The sequence below is a fragment of the Palaemon carinicauda genome, chromosome 20, assembly GCF_036898095.1.
Source record: "Palaemon carinicauda isolate YSFRI2023 chromosome 20, ASM3689809v2, whole genome shotgun sequence".
NCBI classification, from domain to species: Eukaryota; Metazoa; Arthropoda; class Malacostraca; order Decapoda; family Palaemonidae; genus Palaemon; species Palaemon carinicauda.
The window spans coordinates 42,346,120-42,368,691 of record NC_090744.1 but is presented as its reverse complement, the minus strand read 5'-3'; the positions used below and the strand labels follow the sequence as shown (position 1 = coordinate 42,368,691).

The following is a 22,572-nucleotide window of genomic DNA, read 5'->3' as shown; positions in this document are numbered from 1 at the left end:
ATATATATATATATATATTTATATGTATACACATATACATCATACATATACCAAAGGCACTTCCCCCAATTTTGGGGGGTAGCCGACAACAACAAGAAAAAAAAAAAAAAAAAAAAAAGGGGGACCTCTACTCTCTACGTTCCTCCAGCCTAACCAGGAACTCAGCCGAGTTCAGCTGGTACTGCTAGGGTGCCACAGCCCAACCTCCCACATTTCCACCACAGATGAAGCTTCATACTGCTGAGTCCCCTACTGCTGCTACCTCCGCGGTCATCTAAGGCACCGGAGGAAGCAGCAGAGCCTACCGGAACTGCGTCACAATCGCTCGCCATTCATTCCTATTTCTAGCACGCTCTCTTGCCTCTCTCACATCTATCCTCCTATCACCCAGAGCTTTCTTCACACCATCCATCCACCCAAACCTTGGCCTTCCTCTTGTACTTCTCCCATCAACTCTTGCATTCATCACCTTTAGCAGACATCCATTTTCCATTCTCTCAACATGGCCAAACCACCTCAACACATTCATATCCACTCTAGCCGCTAACTCATTTCTTACACCCGTTCTCACCCTCACCACTTCGTTCCTAACCCTATCTACTCGAGATACACCAGCCATACTCCTCAGACACTTCATCTCAAACACATTCAATTTCTGTCTCTCCATCACTTTCATTCCCCACAACTCCGATCCATACATCACAGTTGGTACAATCACTTTCTCATATAGAACTCTCTTTACATTCATGCCCAACCCTCTATTTTTTACTACTCCCTTAACTGCCCCCAACACTTTGCAACCTTCATTCACTCTCTGACGTACATCTGCTTCCACTCCACCATTTGCTGCAACAACAGACCCCAAGTACTTAAACTGATCCACCTCCTCAAGTAACTCTCCATTCAACATGACATTCAACCTTGCACCACCTTCCCTTCTCGTACATCTCATAACCTTACTCTTACCCACATTAACTCTCAACTTCCTTCTCTCACACACCCTTCCAAATTCTGTCACTAGTCGGTCAAGCTTCTCTTCTGTGTCTGCTACCAGTACAGTATCATCCGCAAACAACAACTGATTTACCTCCCATTCATGATCATTCTCGCCTACCAGTTTTAATACTCGTCTAAGCACTCGAGCATTCACCTCTCTCACCACTCCATCAACATACAAGTTAAACAACCACGGCGACATCACACATCCCTGTCTCAGCCCCACTCTCACCGGAAACCAATCGCTCACTTCATTTCCTATTCTAACACATGCTTTACTACCTTTGTAGAAACTTTTCACTGCTTGCAACAACCTTCCACCAACTCCATATAACCTCATCACATTCCACATTGCTTCCCTATCAACTCTATCATATGCTTTCTCCAGATCCATAAACGCAACATACACCTCCTTACCTTTTGCTAAATATTTCTCGCATATCTGCCTAACTGTAAAAATCTGATTCATACAACCCCTACCTCTTCTAAAACCACCCTGTACTTCCAAGATTGCATTCTCTGTTTTATCCTTAATCCTATTAATCAGTACTCTACCATACACTTTTCCAACTACACTCAACAAACTAATACCTCTTGAATTACAACACTCATGCACATCTCCCTTACCCTTATATAGTGGTACAATACATGCACAGACCCAATCTACTGGTACCATTGACAACACAAAACACACATTAAACAATCTCACCAACCATTCAAGGACAGTCACACCCCCTTCCTTCAACATCTCAGCTTTCACACCATCCATACCAGATGCTTTTCCTACTCTCGTTTCATCTAGTGCTCTCCTCACTTCCTCTATTGTAATCTCTCTCTCATTCTCATCTCCCATCACTGGCACCTCAACACCTGGAACAGCAATTATATATATCTACATACCTACATATATACATACATACATATATACATAAATACATGCATACATATATATAATATATATATATATATATATATATATATATATATATATATATATATATATATATATATATGTTACTGTATATATATGGGTTATCTAAAAAATCCGCGAAGTGGTGAATTCGCGATGGTCGAACCGCGAAGTAGCGAGGGTTCACTTATATATATATATATATATATATATATATATATATATATATATATATATATATATATATATATATATGTATATATATATATATATATATATATATACATATATATATATATATATATATATATATATATATATATATATATATATATATATAATATATATATATAGAGAGAGAGAGAGAATTTTCTTATTTTACCTAAAAGTTGGGAGGCCAGTATGATTATGATAGTAGCAGGATGACTACACTGTAAGTAGAGAAGAAATAAATGTTATTAGTAATAAAATTCTGTTTATTGGGTAATTGAACCAGAATACGGAGTTGAAATAAATAATTCTCATGTAGCTGGTCACAAGAGTTTAACTAAAAATAATAATGCAGATAGCTTAACACAATACACACTGAGTACTCTACACTGCAAATGAACAGAAAACAATCTCTTACCTTGGATGCATGACTGTCAAAAAGATCCAGAACAGAAGTGAGGGAGGCTAAACTTGGTTGAGCAGTAGGGTCATGCGCAGACACTGGGCGAAAGGAAGGATGGAAAAACATTGTCCATGCCCCAACATCAATCCCAGGCCCACACATCAAGTCTGTCAAGTCTGGACCCAATGTATTTATAGCACTAAGACAGGTGCAGAGTACCTACAATTAGAAGAAGTTATTAATGTCCAATAAACTGTACACACTGCATTTTAATGAAACAAATTGCATGATAATGAAGTACATAGTAAATTAAAATGACTCAAATTGAAAAGATATACAGTAAAAGTATTATGAAAACAAATTCATAATTTTTAGAATTACGTAAAATTATTTCAATACTTACCTGGAAGTCAGAGCTTCAGAGCTATATCCTTAAAAGTAAGATCTTTTCAGCCATAAAATTAAAATATTAAAATTTACTCTTGCTAATATACAATACTTACTCCCTCCAGTGTTAGATAATGATGCTAGCTGGTGAAGAATCAGAACTTTACCAAAATAGAACATCACTCTAATTGAAGCCGAGAGAAGCCTCTAACAAATTTACCATACCATATAAAGTAGGGGGGGGAGACAAGATTACATGATGTGACTATAAGAAGGAAGTTAAGAGTTAATGTGGGTAAGAGTAAAATTATGAGATGCACAAGAAGGGAGGGTAGTGCTAGGTTGAATGTCATGTTGAATGGAGAGTTACTTGAGGAAGTAGATCAGTTTCAGTGCTTGGGGTCTGTTGTGGCTGCAAATGATGGAGTGGAATCAGATGTATGTCAGAGAGTGAACGAAGGATGTAAAAAATTGGGGGCAGTGAAGGGAGTGGTAAAGAATAGAGGGTTGGAAATGAAATGTAGAGTTCTGTATGAGAAAGTAATTGTACTAACTGTGACATATGGATCGGAGCTGTGGGGAAAGAAAGTGGAGATAAAAATTGAATGTGTTTGCGATGAAGTACCTGAGGAGTATGGCTGGTGTATCTTCATTAGATAGTGTTAGGAGTGAAGTAGTGAGGGTGAGAACAAGCGTAAGAAATGAATTAGCAACTAGAGTGGATATGAATGTGTTGAAGTGGTTTGACCATGTAGAGAGAATGGAAAATGGCTGTCTGCTATAGAAGGTGATGAATGCAAGAGTTGATGGTAGAAGTACAGGAAGAATGCCAAGGTTTGGGTGGATGTATGGAGTGAAGAAAGTTCTAGGCGATAGGATAGATGTGAAAGGTGAGTGATTGTGACACAGTTCCGATAGGCCCTGCTGCTTCATCCAGTCACCTTGGTGACCACTGAGGTAGTGGCAATAGGGGATTCAGAATATGAAAATTAATTTGTGGTGGCTAACAGGGTGGAGGGTAGGCTGTGGCACCCTAGCAGTATTTTTTTATGTCGGCAAATCGCTAAAATTGGGGAAAGTGCCGTGAAGTGGGTATCATTATAATTACATTAAATTCATTTGAATGACCCATACCTGGAAGTCACATTGTTCAGTATCCAATTGGCAAGGCGACCAGATTGGGTTAAACCTAAAAAAACATCTAAAACCATTGAATTCAATCCGAAAACTAAACTTACCACATTTTAACTCAAAATATTCTACCCATGCATCATCAGATATATAGACTTATCCTTCTCCTGCCAACCGCACCACTGAATCCTCGAAGGGGAGGCTATCTGGACAAAATCAATCCCTACAACAAGACATTTCTGGCAGGAGGACCAAGCTTAACTAAGTGCTTTCCTATATACATAAAGCTTCTTCACTATTAACTACTGGATGTATACTCACAAAACCTCAAATTATACTTAGAACTTTTTGGCCCAAAAAAAACCTACCATCTATAAACTAATAGTTTCTCAAAACTTATCTTTAAAAATCCTACAGAGAAGCAATAGGAAGCAAAGCCTAACTCATTTAAATAGATCAATACACTTAGCAAATAATGAGAAGCAAAAACTGAATTCTAACCTTACTATGCAACAATAACCCTTTCCTAAGACAAACTCCTAATGAAATTAACTCTTTGAGTGCCTTTGAATGTAACTTATGGGCTCTATTTCTAATCCCTTCAACGCCATTGGACATACTGTAATTTACATCCAGTAATGACCATTTTTTTCTCTAATATTATTTACGTATATGAAAATTTTATAAAATATGTAACATAGTTATCAATGGAAAGGAAATTTATTCATCTATATGATAAAAAACATCAAGTCCTATCTTAAAATTTTTTTGTGGTAGGACGAGTTTAGTAAAATGTAAAAAAAAAAAGTTAGGGAATTGAGGTGTTGTGGATCAAAAGGTTGAGTGGTATCCACTCCCCTAAAATTATGAGGTCTTAACTTACAAATGTCGGAAAAGACTGATCATCTAATTAGATATGAGATAACACTTCTCAAAAAAGGGATTTTGACAAAGGAAAAATCTATTTCTGGGCTCAACCTGTGCCGCTTCGTGAAATGCTCCTTTTAGCATCATTTATAAGGTATATAACTGCTATATATTACCAGAGAAAAAAGTTGCATTGGAATGCCAGGGATGAACCCAGCTCGCTCACTTATATAAGGTGTCGGTATAATAACTAGGGCGTGAAAACCACTGTCAGAGATCTCGTGCCATTTAGATATCTCCTCTTCAAATACCCCCGTTACTACGAGGCGCCGTTCTACATTCCACTACTGATCGCTACTACTACTACCTCCACCCACGCGATCATCTTCACTCCTTTCATAGCATCTTTAGTATTTGCACGCACGTTCCTTTGATCCTGTGACTTTCGGTTTTTGAGTGTTTTCCTGCGCAAGATGTCGGATATTCAAGCTTCTGCCACCAAGTTGAGTACTAAAACTATGAGTTTTGAGGTTCTGGTAAGTAGCGATATCCGTGATATTCATTTTCTTGAATGTTTTAGTTTCGGGAGTCGGAGATACCGCTCCCTGGCAGCCATTTTGGTTTCGCTACCTCCGAGAGCCTTTGTTACTTGACGACTAACAATTAGTCCCCCATACTAATAGTATTTCGCTTTGATCCTCATCGCGCATGCTCATTACCATTTTACATATGACATTGTCGGACAAGAGACGATTAGGAATTCTAAAAAAATCAGTTCAGGAATTAACTACACACATTAATGTTTGCGGATACTTTTTTTATACTGATCAGTATCATGTATGCAGTACATTTGTCATTTTTCACTATGCTACACAGTTCAGAGCTGCACTTTAAAATGCATGTTCATATATTTTACTTAACCTGGATAAGCTTTGAAACAATAGAGAGAAGTAAAAATATTTATGACATTTGTATAAAATTTTAATAAATTGTACTACTATACATAGGATTACAGTCAGCCCTCTATAATTGCCATTTCAATATTCCACAGTACTGAGAGCTGCATATATTAAATAAAGTTTTGATTCTTCGTGAAACTCTTGTTTCAAACTTCTGCATGTAGTCCGTTTTTAAACCACTAGCACTTCTTTACACCTGGCTTTTGAGCCATTTCCCTCACTGCACAATGCCACTTTCTCTCGCTAAGTCTATCTCATTCTCCCAGCATCCATCATCATGGAAATTTTGTTCCACAAAAGTTTTTGTCAAGCATATTCTCAAGAGGCTGGTCTTCATGACAGTAAGATATTTTATGCACATATTTTATTTGTGTATTTAAGAGATGTATAACCAGCTCGTAAGGTGAGTTCCATTCACGTAGGATTAAGTAATATATGTAAATTACACAAGACTTCCATCATTCTTTTAATTGTATTTTCATTCAGTTCCATATATGTAAATTTACGTCATTTTAAAGAATTAACTTTATTTCACGTAGTTTTGTTACGAAGTCTTATGTAAACTTATTAAGGTATGCTGTATGACACACACGAGGTAGCACGAGGGATTTTGTCCTTATTTTCTATGATTAGAAAGTGCCTGAAGATTCTAGTTAGATTTTCTCTTTTTTGTAATGTTACGAGATGTGGTGGGTGGAGTTAGCCGAGAGGTTGCCCTCGCCATGTGACGTTGGTACCCGTCATCAACTTGACAGGTTGGCAACTCTGGTGCCGTAAAGCCCTGCCCCCAAAGCTTCCAGACGATGAACTGGAAGGTTCTGGAATGAATTAGGGTGCACATATAAGGGGCCTAGCAAGGCATGACAGACAGAGAATTCGAGCCTGATTACGAAAGCCATCGTTCGGCCAACCGTCTCTCAAGTGCCTCTCCAGCTAAAGCCTCCTCTCATACATGAATAGTATTTTTTTTCAAAAGTGTAGTGTTCATGAAACATTGATATATTTTTGTATCTGTTTAGAAGAAAATTGAAGTGAGTATTATATGTAATTTACATTGAAGATTATTTTGTAACTAGCCCTGTATAGTTAGGTTAAAGTGAAGTGCATTAAAAATTTTGCTTAACCATTCTGTAACCTTGTGTGAAACAAGACATACATAAGTGTAACAGTTACATATATGTTAATTTCATTATGGTTTATACATTAAAGTGTTAACTGTTTTCATTAATTGTCAAAATTAAATATTTTATAAAATTAATTTCTAGTGAAACAAGGGTTTCATTATTTTCTGAAGTGATTTGTCGTAAGTCTCAGGTATAGTTCTGATTTAAATTTCGAGTGATTTATTTTTGGTGTTAATTCTTTTTAATTGTTATGTTTTATAGAATATATTTATTCTTTAAAAGTGTGTATTATTTCAATTACCAACACTTATTCCAGTACTTGGCTCACATCCCTAAGAACAAAAGTAAGGGGTTGGTTTTAGAAGTTCACGTAAAGTAATCGACCAGTTTTGTTTTGAGTGTAACGTAAAGAGACCTTTGGATATTCAGTGTTCATATATATTACTGTCTGGGAGTTGCATAATTTTCTCAGAGCTCTGGAATTTACGTAATTCACTAGTCGTAATAATATCCCACAAAAATTTTTCTTTGCTCAAGGGGTTGATTACTGAACTGTAATTGTTCAGGGGCTACTTTCTCTTGGTAAGGGTAGAAGAGACCCTTTAGCTATGGCAAGAAGTTCTCCTTGGAGAAGGACACTAAAAAATCAAACCATTGTTCTCTAGTCATGGGTAGTTCCATAGCCTGTTTACCTTGGTCTTCCACTGTCTTGGGTTAGAGTTCTCTTGCTTGCGGGTACACCTGGGTCCACTATTCTATCTTATTTCTCTTCCTTACTCTTATTTTTTTTTAAGTTTTTATAATTTATATATGACATATATTTCAGTGTTCTTACTGTTCTTAAAATAACTTATTTTAATTGTTCATTACATCTCTTGTAGTTTATCTATTTCCTTGTTTCCTTTCTTCACTGGGATATGTTTCCTTGTTGGAGCCCTTGGGCTTATAGCATCCCACTTTTCCAACTAAGGTTGTAGCTTAGCTAGTAATAATAATAATAATAACTGTTTGTAAAGCAACTTGTGTCAAGTTACATAAGGATTTGTTGCATGTAGGAACACGTATACATGTACACCTCCTATTCAATACCTCAAGGATTTTATCATGAGTCACAAGATTTCGCTGCTTAAAACTTCGTAAATCGTAAGTGGCGTTGTACTTGAACTAGTCTTTTTTTTATTTTTACTGTTATAGTAATTATCTTACGATGAATATTCATACGTTCATTGGAAAAGAACTACTAACAGTATTATTATTATTATTATTATTATTCTTACTACTTGCTAAGTTACAACCCTCGTTGGAAAAGCAAGATGCTATAAGCCCAGTGGCCCCAACAGGAAAAATAGCCCAGTGAGGAAAGGAAATAAGGAGAAATGAAATATTTTAAGAACAATAACATTAAAATAAATATTTCCTATATAAATTCAACAAAACAAGAGGAAGTGAAATTAGATAGAACACTGTGCCTGATTGTACCCTCAAGCAAGAGAACTCTAACACAAGACAGTGGAAAACCATGGTACAGAGCTATGGCATTACCCAAGACTAGAGAACAATGGTTTGATTTGGGAGTGTCCTTCTAGAAGAGCTGCTTACCATAGCTAAAGTCTCTTCTACCCTAACTAGGAGGAAAGTAGCCACTAAACAATTACAGTGCAGTAGTTGACCCGTTGGGTGAAAAAGAATTGTTTGGTAATCTCAGTGTTGTCGGGTGTATGAGGACAGAGGAGAATCTGTAAAGAATATGCCAAACTATTCTGTGTATGTGTAAGCAAAGGGAAAGTGAACCGTCACCAGAGAGAAGTATTCAATGTAGTACTGTCTGGCCAGTCAAAGGACCCTATAACTCTCTAGCGATCGTATTTCAACTGTATACAGTACAAAATACTTTAATATGCAGTATGCAGATACAGGCTATGTATTAATCGGCAAGCTGGTAGGGTTGAGAATGGGCCTCACAAAGACAGCAATCACTTACAAGTGATGTGTCGTCTCACCTTAGCTAATTAAGCTTTGCTGTAGTGATAGCACTATACATATATTACAGTAATATAATACACTACAGTATCAATGAGTGTTGTTAGATAGAAATAAGTGTTTTGTTGTTACTTACACATAAGGTGGTGCTGAGTTTTGGTACAGTGCTACTTCTCCAACAAACCATGCAGAGGGATCGATCGATGTCTAATAGGACTGCCTGATCAATTGTCCTGTGCTTTGATGACTCTACCCTATTTGGATAGGTGTTTCCATTATTGGGAAATTATTGGCATGCACTGCCGATAATTAAATGACTCCCAGAATACTTTGAGATGATGCTGGCCGAAAATGAAGTGACTTCCAGAATATAATAAGATTATTTTGTACAATGTGGCATAAAGAGGCAAAACCTGATGAATGGGAGTTAGGAGTGTTGGTGAAAATGGCAAAAAAAAAAGGAGACCTGACTGATTGCAATAATTACAGACATAACACTTACATTAGTTATGAAAATATATACTATGCTTATTCTAAAGAGAGTGAAGAGAAAGATTGATGAAAAGCTGAGAGATGAAAAGCAGGATTTTGAAAAGGTAGATGTTGCACTGACAAAATCTTTATTTTGAGACATGTTGTACAGCAATGCATAGAATATATCAATACAGTTTTGATAGCATTTGTGGACTATGAAAAAGCCTTTGATAATGTGCACCGGCCAATTTTGCGGAGAGTCCTGCATTAATATAGAATTCCTCTTAAATATGTGAATTTGATTAAGTCTGTTCATGACCAATTAGTGACAGAATTTGAAAGGGTGTGTGAGAGAAGGAAGTTGAGAGTTATGTGGGTAAGAGTAAAGTTATGAGATGTACGAGAAGGGAAGGAAGTGCAAGGTTTGAATGTTATGTTGAATGGAGAGTTACTTGAGGAGGTGGATCAGTTTAAGTACTTGGGGTCTGTTGTTGCAGCAAATGGTGGAGTGGAAGCAAATGTACGTCAGGGAGTGAATGAAGGGTGCAAAGTGTTGGGGGGCAGTTAAGGGTGTAGTAAAAAATAGAGGGTTAGACATGAATGTAAAGAGAGTTCTATATGAGAAAGTGATTATACCAACTGTGATGTATGGATCGGAGTTGTGGGGAATGAAAGTGACGGAGAGACAGAAATTGAATGTGTTTGAGATGAAGTGTCTAAGGAGTATGACTGGTGTATCTCGAGTAGGTAGGGTTAGGAATGAAGTGGTGATGGTGAGAACGGGTGTAAGAAATAAGTTAGCAGCTAGAGTGGATATGAATGTGTTGAGGTGGTTTGGCCATGTTGAGAGAATGGAAAATGGCTGTCTGCTAAAGAAGGTGATGAATGCAAGAGTTGATGGGAGAAGTAGAAGAGGAAGGCAAAAGTTTGGGTAGATGGATGGAGTGAAGAAAGCTCTGGGTGATAGGAGGATATATGTGAGAGAGGCAAGAGAGCGTGCTATATGAATGGCGAGCGATTGTGACGCAGTTCTGGTAGGCCCTGCTGCTTCCTCCGGTGCCGTTGATGACCGCGGAGGCAGCAGCAGTAGGGGATTCAGCGTTATGAAGCTTCCTCTGTGGTGGATAACAGGGGAGGGTGGGCTGTGGTACCCTAGCAGTACCAGCCGAACTCAGTTGAGTCCCTTGTCAGGCTGGGAGGAACGTAGAGAGGAGAGGTCCCCTATTTTTTTCATTTGTTTGATGTCGGCTACCCCCAAAAATTGGGGGAAGTGCCTTGGTATATGTATGTATGTATGTATGAGCATAGCAAGTGCAAAGTTAATGTTAGTGGAGTCTTATCAAATGAATTTCCAGTGAACAGCGGAGTACTCCAAGGGAATGTTTGTCACCTATGTTGTTTATCCTCCTCATGGATTTTGTAAAGCATAGAACAATAAGAGATGGTGGAGAAGGATTGGACTGGATTGGTGATAGGAATTTAGCAAACCTAGAGTATGATGATGATGCTGTCCTTGTTAGCAGAACCCCACAGGATTTGCAAGGCTTGCTTACCAGAATGCATGAAATATCACATGAGGTTGGGCTGAAAATAAATACAGTAGAAGAAAGACAGAGATGATGAGAACAGAGTATGCAATGGAAGATTAAATGCCATTGAAAGGTGAAAGGATTAGTGAGGTAGAATCATTCAAGTATTTGGGAACTATGATCTGCAATACAGTGGTCTTTAGAATTAGAGTTTAGTGAAAAATTTAAAAAAGCAAATCAAACAATGGCTAGGTTAAGTAAAATTTGGAAGTCAAATTGCCTGAAATTACATATAAAAATCATGGCATATATCAGTTTAGTAAGATCTGTGTTACTCTATGGACATGAGTCATGGTATGACAATGATATAGATTTAGTAGATTTGAGAACAAAGCTCTCAAAAGGATATTGGGGGGTTAAATGGTAGGACAATATTAGAAATGAAACTATAAGAGAGATTACTCGAGTGCCATATGGGGACGAGATCATGATGAGGGGTAGACGGAGATGGTTTGGGCATGCTCTTCACACTCTCAAAAGAGATTAGTTCACCAAATATTCAGCTGGGCTCTACATGGCACTAGAAGAATTGGAGGACCCAGGCCTAAATGGCTGCGGACTATGAAGTGCAAAGTAGGAGATGAATAGAGAAGTATTGAATTAACAATTCAAGACAGAGATGACTGGCGAAATCTAACCGAGGCCCTTTGCGTCAATAGGTATAAGAGGAAATGATGATGATGACTGCTTCTCACTCTCCTGAAGAGCAAGAGAAAAGACAAACATCCAATAAGTGGAAAGACCACTTTATTCCTACTGGTAGTGTGTTAGTTCTTGAAATATCAAGAGTTTAGGTAGCGGGTACATGAGGTCCTGTACCATGTGCCAATATGTCTATTTGGGGATGGGTACATTCCGACATGCATCCTTTTACCTTGCGAATGAGGCGAGAATACACCAGGATCTCTTTCCCAAGAGGAATATTCTTGGTAACGGTCTGTATCTCTCGCCGGGAGAGAAATGGTCTTCTGGACTTCTTCGATGACATCGATGGTCTCAATGTTTCACTGAAGTATTTCCTCCCCCAGGATAGTCGCCAGCCAGTCTGCAAACATTACGGGGGCATCAAATGCCTGTCCTTGGTTGGAGAGCACAACGTGGTATCTTGGTGCAATTACGAGTGCTTATATTGGACTTGAGAAGTCACCTGTTCTAATCTCTCATGAGCGACAGGGTTGGAAGATCTTAGTGTCTCCAAAAACCTTGAGCTGTACTAGCGGGTAGGAAGATCTTGAGCGATGGTGTCACAGAAGCGTCTCATGAACAGTAGCTGACAATCAAGCTGACCAGCAGGGCTAGTGCTCTGTCTTATGAGACTCGTTCCAATCAGTCGTCCAGTACTTCAGACTTCTTCCTTCTCTTTGAGGTGGCAGGGAAGGAACAGGTGAGTGGTGTACAAGTTCCCTAGGGACTCAAAAAGTAACAGCACAAGTAAGGCTAAGTTTACTGCCTTGGCCCGAAGGCTCACAGGCCTCTTTAGATTGCACAAACACGGCAAAATCATCCAAAAGCTTATGAAGCTCATTACTATCAACTCCTCAAATTTAGATATAGCCAGAGTAGCTTTATCACAACTTCATCATCACAGTAATCAACCAGCCTAGTCTTCTCAGGAAATTCCCTCAAGCTAAAGGATAATTTTCTTTTTTGATTAAAATATTTTAACTAGCCAGCTACTAACAGATAATATTTCTTCATAAGAGAGCCTGTTAGGGAATTAGTCCTCAAAAAGGCTATTCAAAGAACACCTTGAAAATGAGGATCATTATTAATCAGCATTATATCCCTTGAAAAATCATACAACAAGACATAGCAAAGCCAGATGAGGATATCCCCTAATAGTTTATAATAATCAATAATGAGTTTCTATAAAAACTCAAAAAGCACAAAATCACAATCTAGAGTGCAGGAAGAACCTCTAACAGGTAATGCTGCTATGAAAGAATGTAGATGTATAGTTATACACCACCATAAAATCTCAATACACCTGTACTATGCTAAAGGGGCAGTTATATTAAAAGGAAAGAAAACAGGAAATCTTTTAGCTTTAAGGTAGACATCAACATTGAACCAGCTTCGAGAGAAAAGCAATATGAATGTCAGGGAAGGTTCATTGAAATAATTCTGGCTTTCCCTCACTGTAGTTTCAAACTTGAGCTTACATATAACATCTGGTTTGTTTAAATATACAGTACTACTTCCTCATATTACCTGTAACATATTGTTAAGAACAGCTGTAGTGGAGGATGAAATCACAGATGACGAGGGATCAGAAGGAGTAGATATTGCATTCCTATTATAGGAACTACTTTCTTGGCCACTCAATTCTAGCTGAACAACCTAAAAGTAACAGAAACTTTTATTACCATATAGAGAAAAAGAATTAGGCAAGACTCAGTTTGTGCTTGGTTCAACAATGTCAAATCTCATTACAACTTGAAGTACAACATATGCCATGGTTTGCAAACTATCAGGTATAATAACGGGACTTTGAATAGGTACTAACCCTTGGAGTACAAAGTAGGTGGGTTGTTAAGTGGATGCAACGAGTTATTGCTGAAGTCAATTGAGAGTATGAAGCTGCATGAGTTACAATCCACAGTGAGGCATGAGGAGCTAGAGCTGTGACAAGAGCAGCAGTGGCCAGGGCAAGGCCAGGCTGACGGTGAGGTGCTGCTAGAGATCCACACAAGGCTGACAGATGGACTGCTGCTATGTTGACACCACCTTCAACACCTCTAACACCTTCACGGATAACTCCCCAAACAACTCCCCATACCACTTCACTTAACAGGTTTGTCTGGAAGTTAAAGTTACAATTTAGTAACAAAAATTCAGAATTCATTAAAATTTAAGATATATATACTGTACAAACAAAGTCATAGTAATAAGTGACAATACCTTTGATGGGGGAATTGTAAGAGTTAGGGTTGAAGACAAAGTATTTGTTGACAAATCATCTGACTGGTGTGATATTCTTGAAAGAGACGCAATAAGGCGAAGAAGTTCACCTACAACATCATCTTTACCACTCTGGAATAAAAAAACAATAATTTAATTCATGTAATCTATAACTATAACCACACAATGATGAAAAATTACTTCTGATTTTAAATTCTTAACACTATCTATTTTCAAATAAGGCATTACAGTATCTACCTTTTATTTCATTATAGAAAACCAAATAGTGCTTGTACAAAATTTTTTCCCAAATATGAAATAAGCTTATTGCTTAAGTTATAACTGTTGAATATAGCTGGTGAGAGAGGTGAATGCTCAAGAGCTTGGACGAGGATTAAAACTGGTAGACGAGAATGACCATGAATGGGAGGTAAATCAGTTGTTGTTTGCGGATGATACTGTACTGGTTGCAGACGCGGAAGATAAGCTTGGCCGATCAGTGACAGAATTTGGAAGGGTGTGTGAGAGAAGGAAGTTGAGAGTTAATGTGGGTAAGAGTTAGGTTATGAGATGTACGAGAAGGGAGGGTGGTGCGAGGTTGAATGTCATGTTGAATGGAGAGTTACTTGAGGAGGTGGATCAGTTTAAGTACTTGGGGTCTGTTGTTGCAGCAAATGACAGAGTGGAAGCAGATGTACGTCAGGGAGCGAATGAAGGATGCAGTGTTGGGGGCAGTTAAGGGAGTAGTAGAAAATAGAGGGTTGGGCATGAATGTAAAGAGAGTTCTATATGAGAAAGTGATTGTACCAACTGTGATGTATGGATCGGAGTTGTGGGGAATGAAAGTGACGGAGAGACAGAAATTGAATGTGAGGTAACATTTCTTACCCCTCTCTATCTCACTAACAAATGAAAGGTAGTGAAGAGTAGCCCAGAGAGAGAGAGAGAGAGAGAGAGAGAGAGAGAGAGAGAGAGAGAGAGAGAGAGAGAGAGAGAAAATGAATCAGCTGTTGTAATCGAATGCTGTGTTTTTGTTTCGTGTACCTCCTGGCGCGAGGAATTGATCGCCACAACTAACAATAGTCGTTAATTTCATTCTTAAACTCAGGTTGCCATATGTGATCTAAGGTTTTATTTTTTACAGAGAGAGAGAGATTTTTATAATTATACCGTGTACTTTACAAAACCAATCTTTGCAAATCAAATGTATACTGTTTAAAATATGACAAAATATTGCCGACTCGTTACCGAAGTTTAGGCTATTCACTGCCGATAAACGAACCCAGTCTACTCGTGAAAACCTTGAACACCCGAAGGGATAAATAAAGCTTTTATATATACTGTACTAAACAAAAATAATGCTTTAAAATACCATCATTAACACTACCATTAAAATTATCAAAAGGTTGGAGAAAGATAAAGATTGCCAAGAACGTAACCACAATTCTGTTTACATTTTGTCAGCTGGACTCACACAGTTAACAGTTGATTTCATTGTTGATGTGGAATTTTATCCTTAAATAGCTATTTATTATGAAATTATGTTAAGATGTAATGTTAATATTGTTTTGTAACATTTATTATAAATCACCAAATTTAGGGCTACCAATATACTTAAAAAGACAATAGATTTAATACATTTTGTAGTGTATGACTCGCAGACTTTGAACAGCTTCGCAGATACAGAAAATTTATTTTTGAAAAATAGCGATCGCATAAAACGGGAATCGTATAATTCGAACACGCATAATTCGAGAGAGAGAGAGAGAGAGAGAGAGAGAGAGAGAGAGAGAGAGAGAATGTGTTGTGTTCTAAAGACTTGTTAGGACAGGCATTCTAAATTTCAAGTCACAAGTCAAAATACAGTAAAGGAAAGAGCCAGCTATATTGTTAGAATCCTTTGAAACTATCAATAATGATCCAATACCTGCATGTATATTTCTGTAGCATGAAGAAGAGCAGGTACAACAGGAGAATAATTGAGGTGAAGCTCTGCAGTGTCTGGATGGCAACGCAACAAACACTGATGTAACAAGGCTGTTGCAAGGTTCAGTATAGCCTCAGAAGTGACACCAGGATTTGCAGAGCCAGCTAATCTGCCATGTTGCTGTACTAATGCAAGCACAGGATCCAACAGCACAATTACTTCATCTGTAAATTAATAATTATGTTTAACTACACTTGATAGCTAATGCAAATCTAGTACAGTTTTTACGCACTGTCACTAATCCTCAAAGCAGTAGTAGTAGTAGGAAAGCAATGCTAGAAACACAAGAGTTCTATTATAAAAAGCAGCTCAGAGTTTAAAAGAATTTGAGAAAAAATGAAAACTATAGAAGAGAAAAATATTTAGAAAATTACAAAACAATTACCTACGTATGAGACTCATGTCAACCAGCTCACCATAAAAGTATTTGCACCCAGTTTAAATTTCTGAAGTTTCACTTATTAAACTATTTCAAATTATTTAATAAATAAGCTTTTATTATCTAATATTTCAATATGAGATCTATGCATTATGATTTTTCAGAACATTAATTAACACCATGTGTCGAATATAAATGAATAATCAATGTTTTATCTAACTTCACATTCCTTCCAAAATGAAAAGGGCTAATACAAAATAAATAAATAAATAAATAAATAAATAAAAAAAAAATAAAATAAAATTAACAAATAAGATGGCTTATCATTATCTACTATTTATGTTTAAACTCCAAACTTGCTCTATCTTATAGGTACTTATACAAAATCATGTCTTCACACTCAATCTCCTAAATTTTCCATTACAATCATACGCTTAAGAATTATTTTATTGCTCACTTAAAACTTGACTTCAATTCATTTCACTTTACCTTGTGACTCATAAGAAGCTTCTGTTAAGGTAACCATTCTTAATGCTGCGCCTAAGATTGTGAAATTACAGTGAATTGGGGTCTCCATTACAGCTTCTTGCATCAACAAAAGTAGCTTGCTAAGGCTCTTGAAGCAATCTGTTGTTTCTACTAGTTGCCTAAAAATAAAAGTGATTTTAATAAAAAAATTTTACTACAATACTTACAGGAGGTTCACCTTGTTTCCTTGCCGAAGCCTCTTCTTTTCGATCTTTATCATTAAAGTATTTATATAATTCCCACTCTCCCTCTATAGTAAACAATATCAGCTTGGTGATGCTTCATATGTAACATGTTGAGCAACCATGCCTTAAGAAATTGAATCGTTCCCAGGGATGACTTGAAAATCAGACAATTGCCCAGGTAAAAAAACACTCTTATGCCCAAAAGATGTAGCCACTTATTCTTGCGAAAACTCTAGGTGTCATTCTCAGGCTAAAACATAGGTATTTGAATTGGCAAACCTTTACCACTTTCACAAACCAAAGGAGCTTTCTGGAATTTTTATGAATAGGTATGTGGAAACGGGTATCCCTCAGATCAATTGTGAACATCCAATCTCCTTTCTTCACCGTCCCAAGGACCGTGGAAAATTATTCAGGTAACTTCGGAATGGAATTGGATCCACATATAACATTGTGGAGGGGTTGGAACTTAGAGGATACTCCTTATCACAAAGAGAAGTCAGGGATCTGGGCAAAGGCACTTCCAAGTGGTATAAAAGTGAGCCAACCTTCCCCCCACAGGGAATGTCTGGCAGTGAACATCATTAAATTTACCTTTAACTGCAACAAGTTCTACCGTGATTCCAGTTGGCTGTTCTGTTTGCATAGAACCAAGAGGACCTGTCATTACCCCTAACACTATCCCTATTCCCAGGAGAGGAGTATGAGAGGAAGGACCTGTGGTATGAACAAAAGGAAAGGGATTCATTCTCCATCTATCATAGAGAAAGCTGAACAGAAACATCGACCACACATAGAAGTGGGAAAAGGTGTAGACAAAGAAGAAGAAGAAGGTTGAAGCTGAGAGATTTCCAGTAAGTGCATCTCAATCGTCATTGAAACAGGACACCCGATCAGGACTTGATTTGCATTCCGATGAGTCAGAACCATCTAGAACTGTAAAAATGGTGAGACCACTTGCCGTTTGGCTCAGGATAGTTCACTGAAAGTAAAGTTCCCAGACCTGTGTCATTTCACATAATGCTTCCCAAGAAGAATGTGGCACGATCATGTATTATCTTCATCTGTCAGGAAGGAGGTTAGAAAAGGAATAAATCTTACACATAAAATGCTAAGAGCTTTTAGCTGCACTCTAGGCCCTTCAGGCTTAGGAATGTCTGTTGTTGGGGAAGTGTGTAGCGAATTTTTTCAGAGAAAACGACAGCACTTGCATTTATTTGGAAGCAGGTGCGCACTAAGTCAGAGTTTTAATCAGTATAGCAGTACTGTAGTGCTCTTACTTCGAAAGGATCTGAGGGGGAAAATTCTTCAACCTCACTTTATTTCGTGGAATGTACTAGCAAATCAGTTAAACAGGAAGCAACAAATACAGTAATACCTCAGCTTCAACCAACTCATTGAAATAAGCTTCTCAAGCAATACCATGATCCCTGGGAGCCTCATACACATACATACCAACAACACTTTCATCTGTTTGAACTTCTCAATAAAAAGGAACTGTTGCTATTTTCATCCGCAAATATAGAATCTATTGATTCAAAATCAGGAGGGGCTTTTTCACAATGACTCGGACTCCCAACCTTCTCGATAACCTAAGCAACCGTAAATGACCGACCAAAGTCTCTTCTAATGAGTTCAAAATTAGCCAGTAGTTTAGGTACAGCAGAACTTTCATGCCTATAAATTTCAACAATTTTGATATTGGAGCCATCACCCTGGTGAATACAAGAGGGGTAGTCCTAAGTCCAAGACATTGGTCTATAACTGTTCTAAAAAATCTCCCCTGGAGATATACAGTAAATAAATAGTCTTGAGAAGAAATGACAGGACAGTAGGAAGAAAAAATAGGCCTTCATGAAATTAACCTCAAAATGTCCTTTCGAGTTCAATTAGACAACTGTATGATGTAATCAGTGTGTGCTTCTGCACATCTGAAACTGTTTGAGTCATAGAACACAGTTGTTCCCTAAACTTAACCAAAATATTTAACACATGTAGTGGTAGCTTTGAGTGTGTCATACGATACAGTCCTACCCAAACAGGATAAGTAATTCAGTGGCCTGCAAACTTTTCTTCAATAAGAGTCAATACAACTTCTACCACTGAATCTGCATATGAGACTTTCAACTAAAATCCTCTTGCAATTATCCTTAAACAATACCTTCTCAGTTAATACTCTCAAAATACTTGTAATTAACTTTCTTTCATTAAAATTCATCATAGATTCCAGTGAATTAGCTTGATCTGGAGTAATGGGGTCCTTTGACTGGCCAGACAGTACTACATAGGACCCTTCTCTCTGGTTACGGTTTTTTCCCTTTGCCTACACAGACACCGAATAGTGTGGCCTATCCTTTACAGATTCTCCTCTGTCCTCATACACCTGACAACACTGTGATTACTAGACAATTCTTCTTCACCCAAGGGGTTAACTACTGCACTGTAATTGTTCAGTGGCTACTTTCCTCTTGGTATGGGTAGAAGAGACTCTTTAGCTATGGTAAGCAGCTCTTCTAGGAGAAGGACACTCCAAAATCAAACCATTGTTCTCTATTCCTGGGTAGTGCCATAGCCTCTGTACCATGGTCTTACACTGCCTTGGGTTAGAGTTCTCTTGCTTGAGGGTACACTTGGGCACACTTTTCTATCTAGTTTCTCTTCCTCTTGTTTTGTTAAAGTTTTTATATTTTAAATAGGAAATATTTATTTTAATATTGTTACTATTCCTAAAATGTTCTATTTTTCCTTTCCTCACTGGGCTATTTTCCCTGTTGGGGCCCCTGGGCTTATAGCATCCTGCTTTTCCAACTAGGGTTGTAGCTTAGCATTTAATAATAATAATAATAATAATAAGAGTAAGGTTAGCCAACTGATTTATTTTACAAATTAAAACTGCTTCCATAGGAGATAAGATTTTAATAACATATGGGAAGAAGCATTAGTAGACTTCCTTTCCACCTGAGACATCAATTTATTCAATTTGTCAATGAAAATATTAGAAAATATTAGAAAATTCCAGAGTATAAGAAGTTTTAGTAGTAGTGGCAGTATTGAACAACCTTGTAACAATGACAGAACTTCCCTGAATCAATTTATTTGGATACACTTCCATGATAAGCTTTCGTAACAACTGAAACTGGGATACATCATCCATGTCAGTTTCTTGTAAATCAACATCTACCTCACTTTCTGGGTCCTGCTCTGGTAATGCCTTCAGACTGACTACTAATGATAACTTCTGCACATGCACTAGGCAAAGGAGACTCCTGGTGGTCGAGGCAGTATCCAACTGCCATTCAAATCTTGATCCACCCATCTTTTAGCTTTAGGCAAAACATTTAGACATTTAAAATTGGTATTCCTAGTTCCATAGAGGTTATATGATAAACCACATTATTAATGATGGCATAAAGAAGTTGCTTACGAGCGCTTGCTTCAGTAGCAGGACAGATATTAGGATCCAACCTACCAGGTTGGTCTTCTATCTCGGAATCCAGTGGTCATAAAGATGTGACTAGATCACAGAAAAGCAAGGCTGTTGCACTAGAAGGGTGGCCCCAAAGTAAATTGAGAGTATAGGTCACGATGAGGCTTACTAACTAGTACACTAAAACCACTGGGCAAAACATGAGTTAGCCTATGATTTAGATCTACACAGGTTAGGCTAGTATCACTGCCTTGTCTCAAAAGTGGGCTAGCCTTCTCGAATTTCATGAAAATTGATAACTTTTAAAAATGGTATTTTTATTATAAAATACATTTTTAAATATACTTACCTGGTAGTTACATTTATAAAGCTTAAATCCCGCGTCGAAACGCGGGATTTAAGCTATATATATGTAACTACCAGGGAAGTTATATATTTAAAAATGTTTGTGAAGCTCTCACTACTACCAACCACTGAGAGCTTAGTAATAGCCTGAGTAGTATCATCATCCCCACCAAACTAAATGACATTTTTCTTTCAAGCAAACTTTGTTAGCCATAAGCTAAACATATTGCTCCATAATAGAGACTGGTAAGCTAAATCACAATGCTGCCTTCAACATGTAAACAAATGGAATGCAGATCTTTGTCATCTGGCAATAAACCCCTTGAAATTAACATATGAATGCATAGCAAAGCCAGAAGACATCCCCTAGTAATCTGATGCTAAATGACCACTTAAAAGAAAACAGCACAATCTGGATTTGCAGAATTAAGTAATGCCAACTGCTAGAAATAAAACCGAGATGACAGAAAAAGCCCATTGGTGATTGGTTTACTAAGTAAAGTACTTTAGATGCTAAACACTGTTCTTTAAACACACTTCTACAATAGAGGCATTGGAATTACAATAAAAAAAATGGGAAATTTTAGCTTTTAGGGTAATATCAACATTTAGCTAGCTTCGAGAAGAAAGCAATGTAAACCTCAGGTTAACTAAGTTTCATAGAAGTAAGATGAGTGCCACATTACTATTAAAATTTTAAAAAATCAAAGTAAACCATGTAAATTAATAAGAGTAACCAGCAATGATTTTCATTTACTGTTTTATACTTACTTTCCACAATGTTTGACAAGTGCTAAATACAACTGGGCCAGGAGGTTTGTTGCTTTTTCATCCACTACACGACCATCTAGCTGATAAACCAGCCCATTTAAAATGTCACTGGCAAGAGTTACCTAAAATAATAAAATGAATGATAATCAATAAAAAAAATCACATTGGCTTTTCTGGTTTTATAGATAAATTTAAAACCCAACAATTATAACAGTACCAAGACTATATATAGTACACATTGAAACAACAAACACTTCAGAAAGTGATTTTGACAGGAAAAAGTTATTTTTGGGTAGGAGCTGTGTGGTCTCTTAGGACCACAAAAATCAAGTGTTAACTGCATAATCTATATCGTTAGTAAGAAGAGGGAGGAGAAAATTTTCAATAGACACATACTGAGTAAATACCAAATATTTTGTAAAAATGTTATTTTCATTAGTAAAATAAATTTTTGAATATACTTACCCGATGATCATATAGCTGTCAGCTCTGCTGCCCGACAGAAAAAACCTACGGGCGGAATACGCCAGCGATCGCTATACAGGTGGGGGTGTACATCAACAGCGCCATCTGTCAAGTACTGTAGGTACTCAAGTACTCGATGTCAACATAGAACCAATTTTCTCCTCTGTCCACTGGGTCTCTATTGGGGAGGAAGGGTGGGTCCTTTAATTTATGATCATCGGGTAAGTATATTCAAAAATTTATTTTACTAATGAAAATAACATTTTTCAATATTAAACTTACCCGATGATCATATAGCTGATTCACACCCAGGGGGGTGGGTAGAGACCAGCATTACATGTTGACATTATTATGAGCTAAGTATTCCGTATTTCATTTTAGCAGTTATTCAAAATAACAAGCATAAAATAAATAAGTACCTGGTAAGGAAGACGACTTGAACAATTACTCTGCCTTTTTAAGTACGTCTTCCTTACTGAGCCTCGCGATCCTCATAGGATGCTGAGCGACTCCTAGGAGCTGAAGTATGAAGGGTTGCAACCCATACTAAAGGT

The 22,572-nt window shown here is 37.4% G+C and overlaps 1 protein-coding gene across 1 annotated transcript in view; it reads right to left on the bottom strand.

The window, feature by feature from the left end:
* LOC137660303 (nucleoporin NUP188-like) overlaps positions 1-22,572 on the bottom strand; it is a 163,798-nt gene that overhangs the window by 19,319 nt on the left and 121,907 nt on the right. Inside the window, exons 20-26 of the mRNA XM_068395097.1 lie at positions 21,554-21,675; positions 16,787-16,944; positions 15,859-16,082; positions 13,932-14,063; positions 13,537-13,830; positions 13,242-13,370; positions 2,535-2,738 (exon numbers count right to left, since the gene is read on the bottom strand). Of these exons, the coding sequence (XP_068251198.1) occupies positions 2,535-2,738; positions 13,242-13,370; positions 13,537-13,830; positions 13,932-14,063; positions 15,859-16,082; positions 16,787-16,944; positions 21,554-21,675 (1,263 nt within the window). The remainder of the gene's footprint in view (positions 1-2,534; positions 2,739-13,241; positions 13,371-13,536; positions 13,831-13,931; positions 14,064-15,858; positions 16,083-16,786; positions 16,945-21,553; positions 21,676-22,572) is intronic.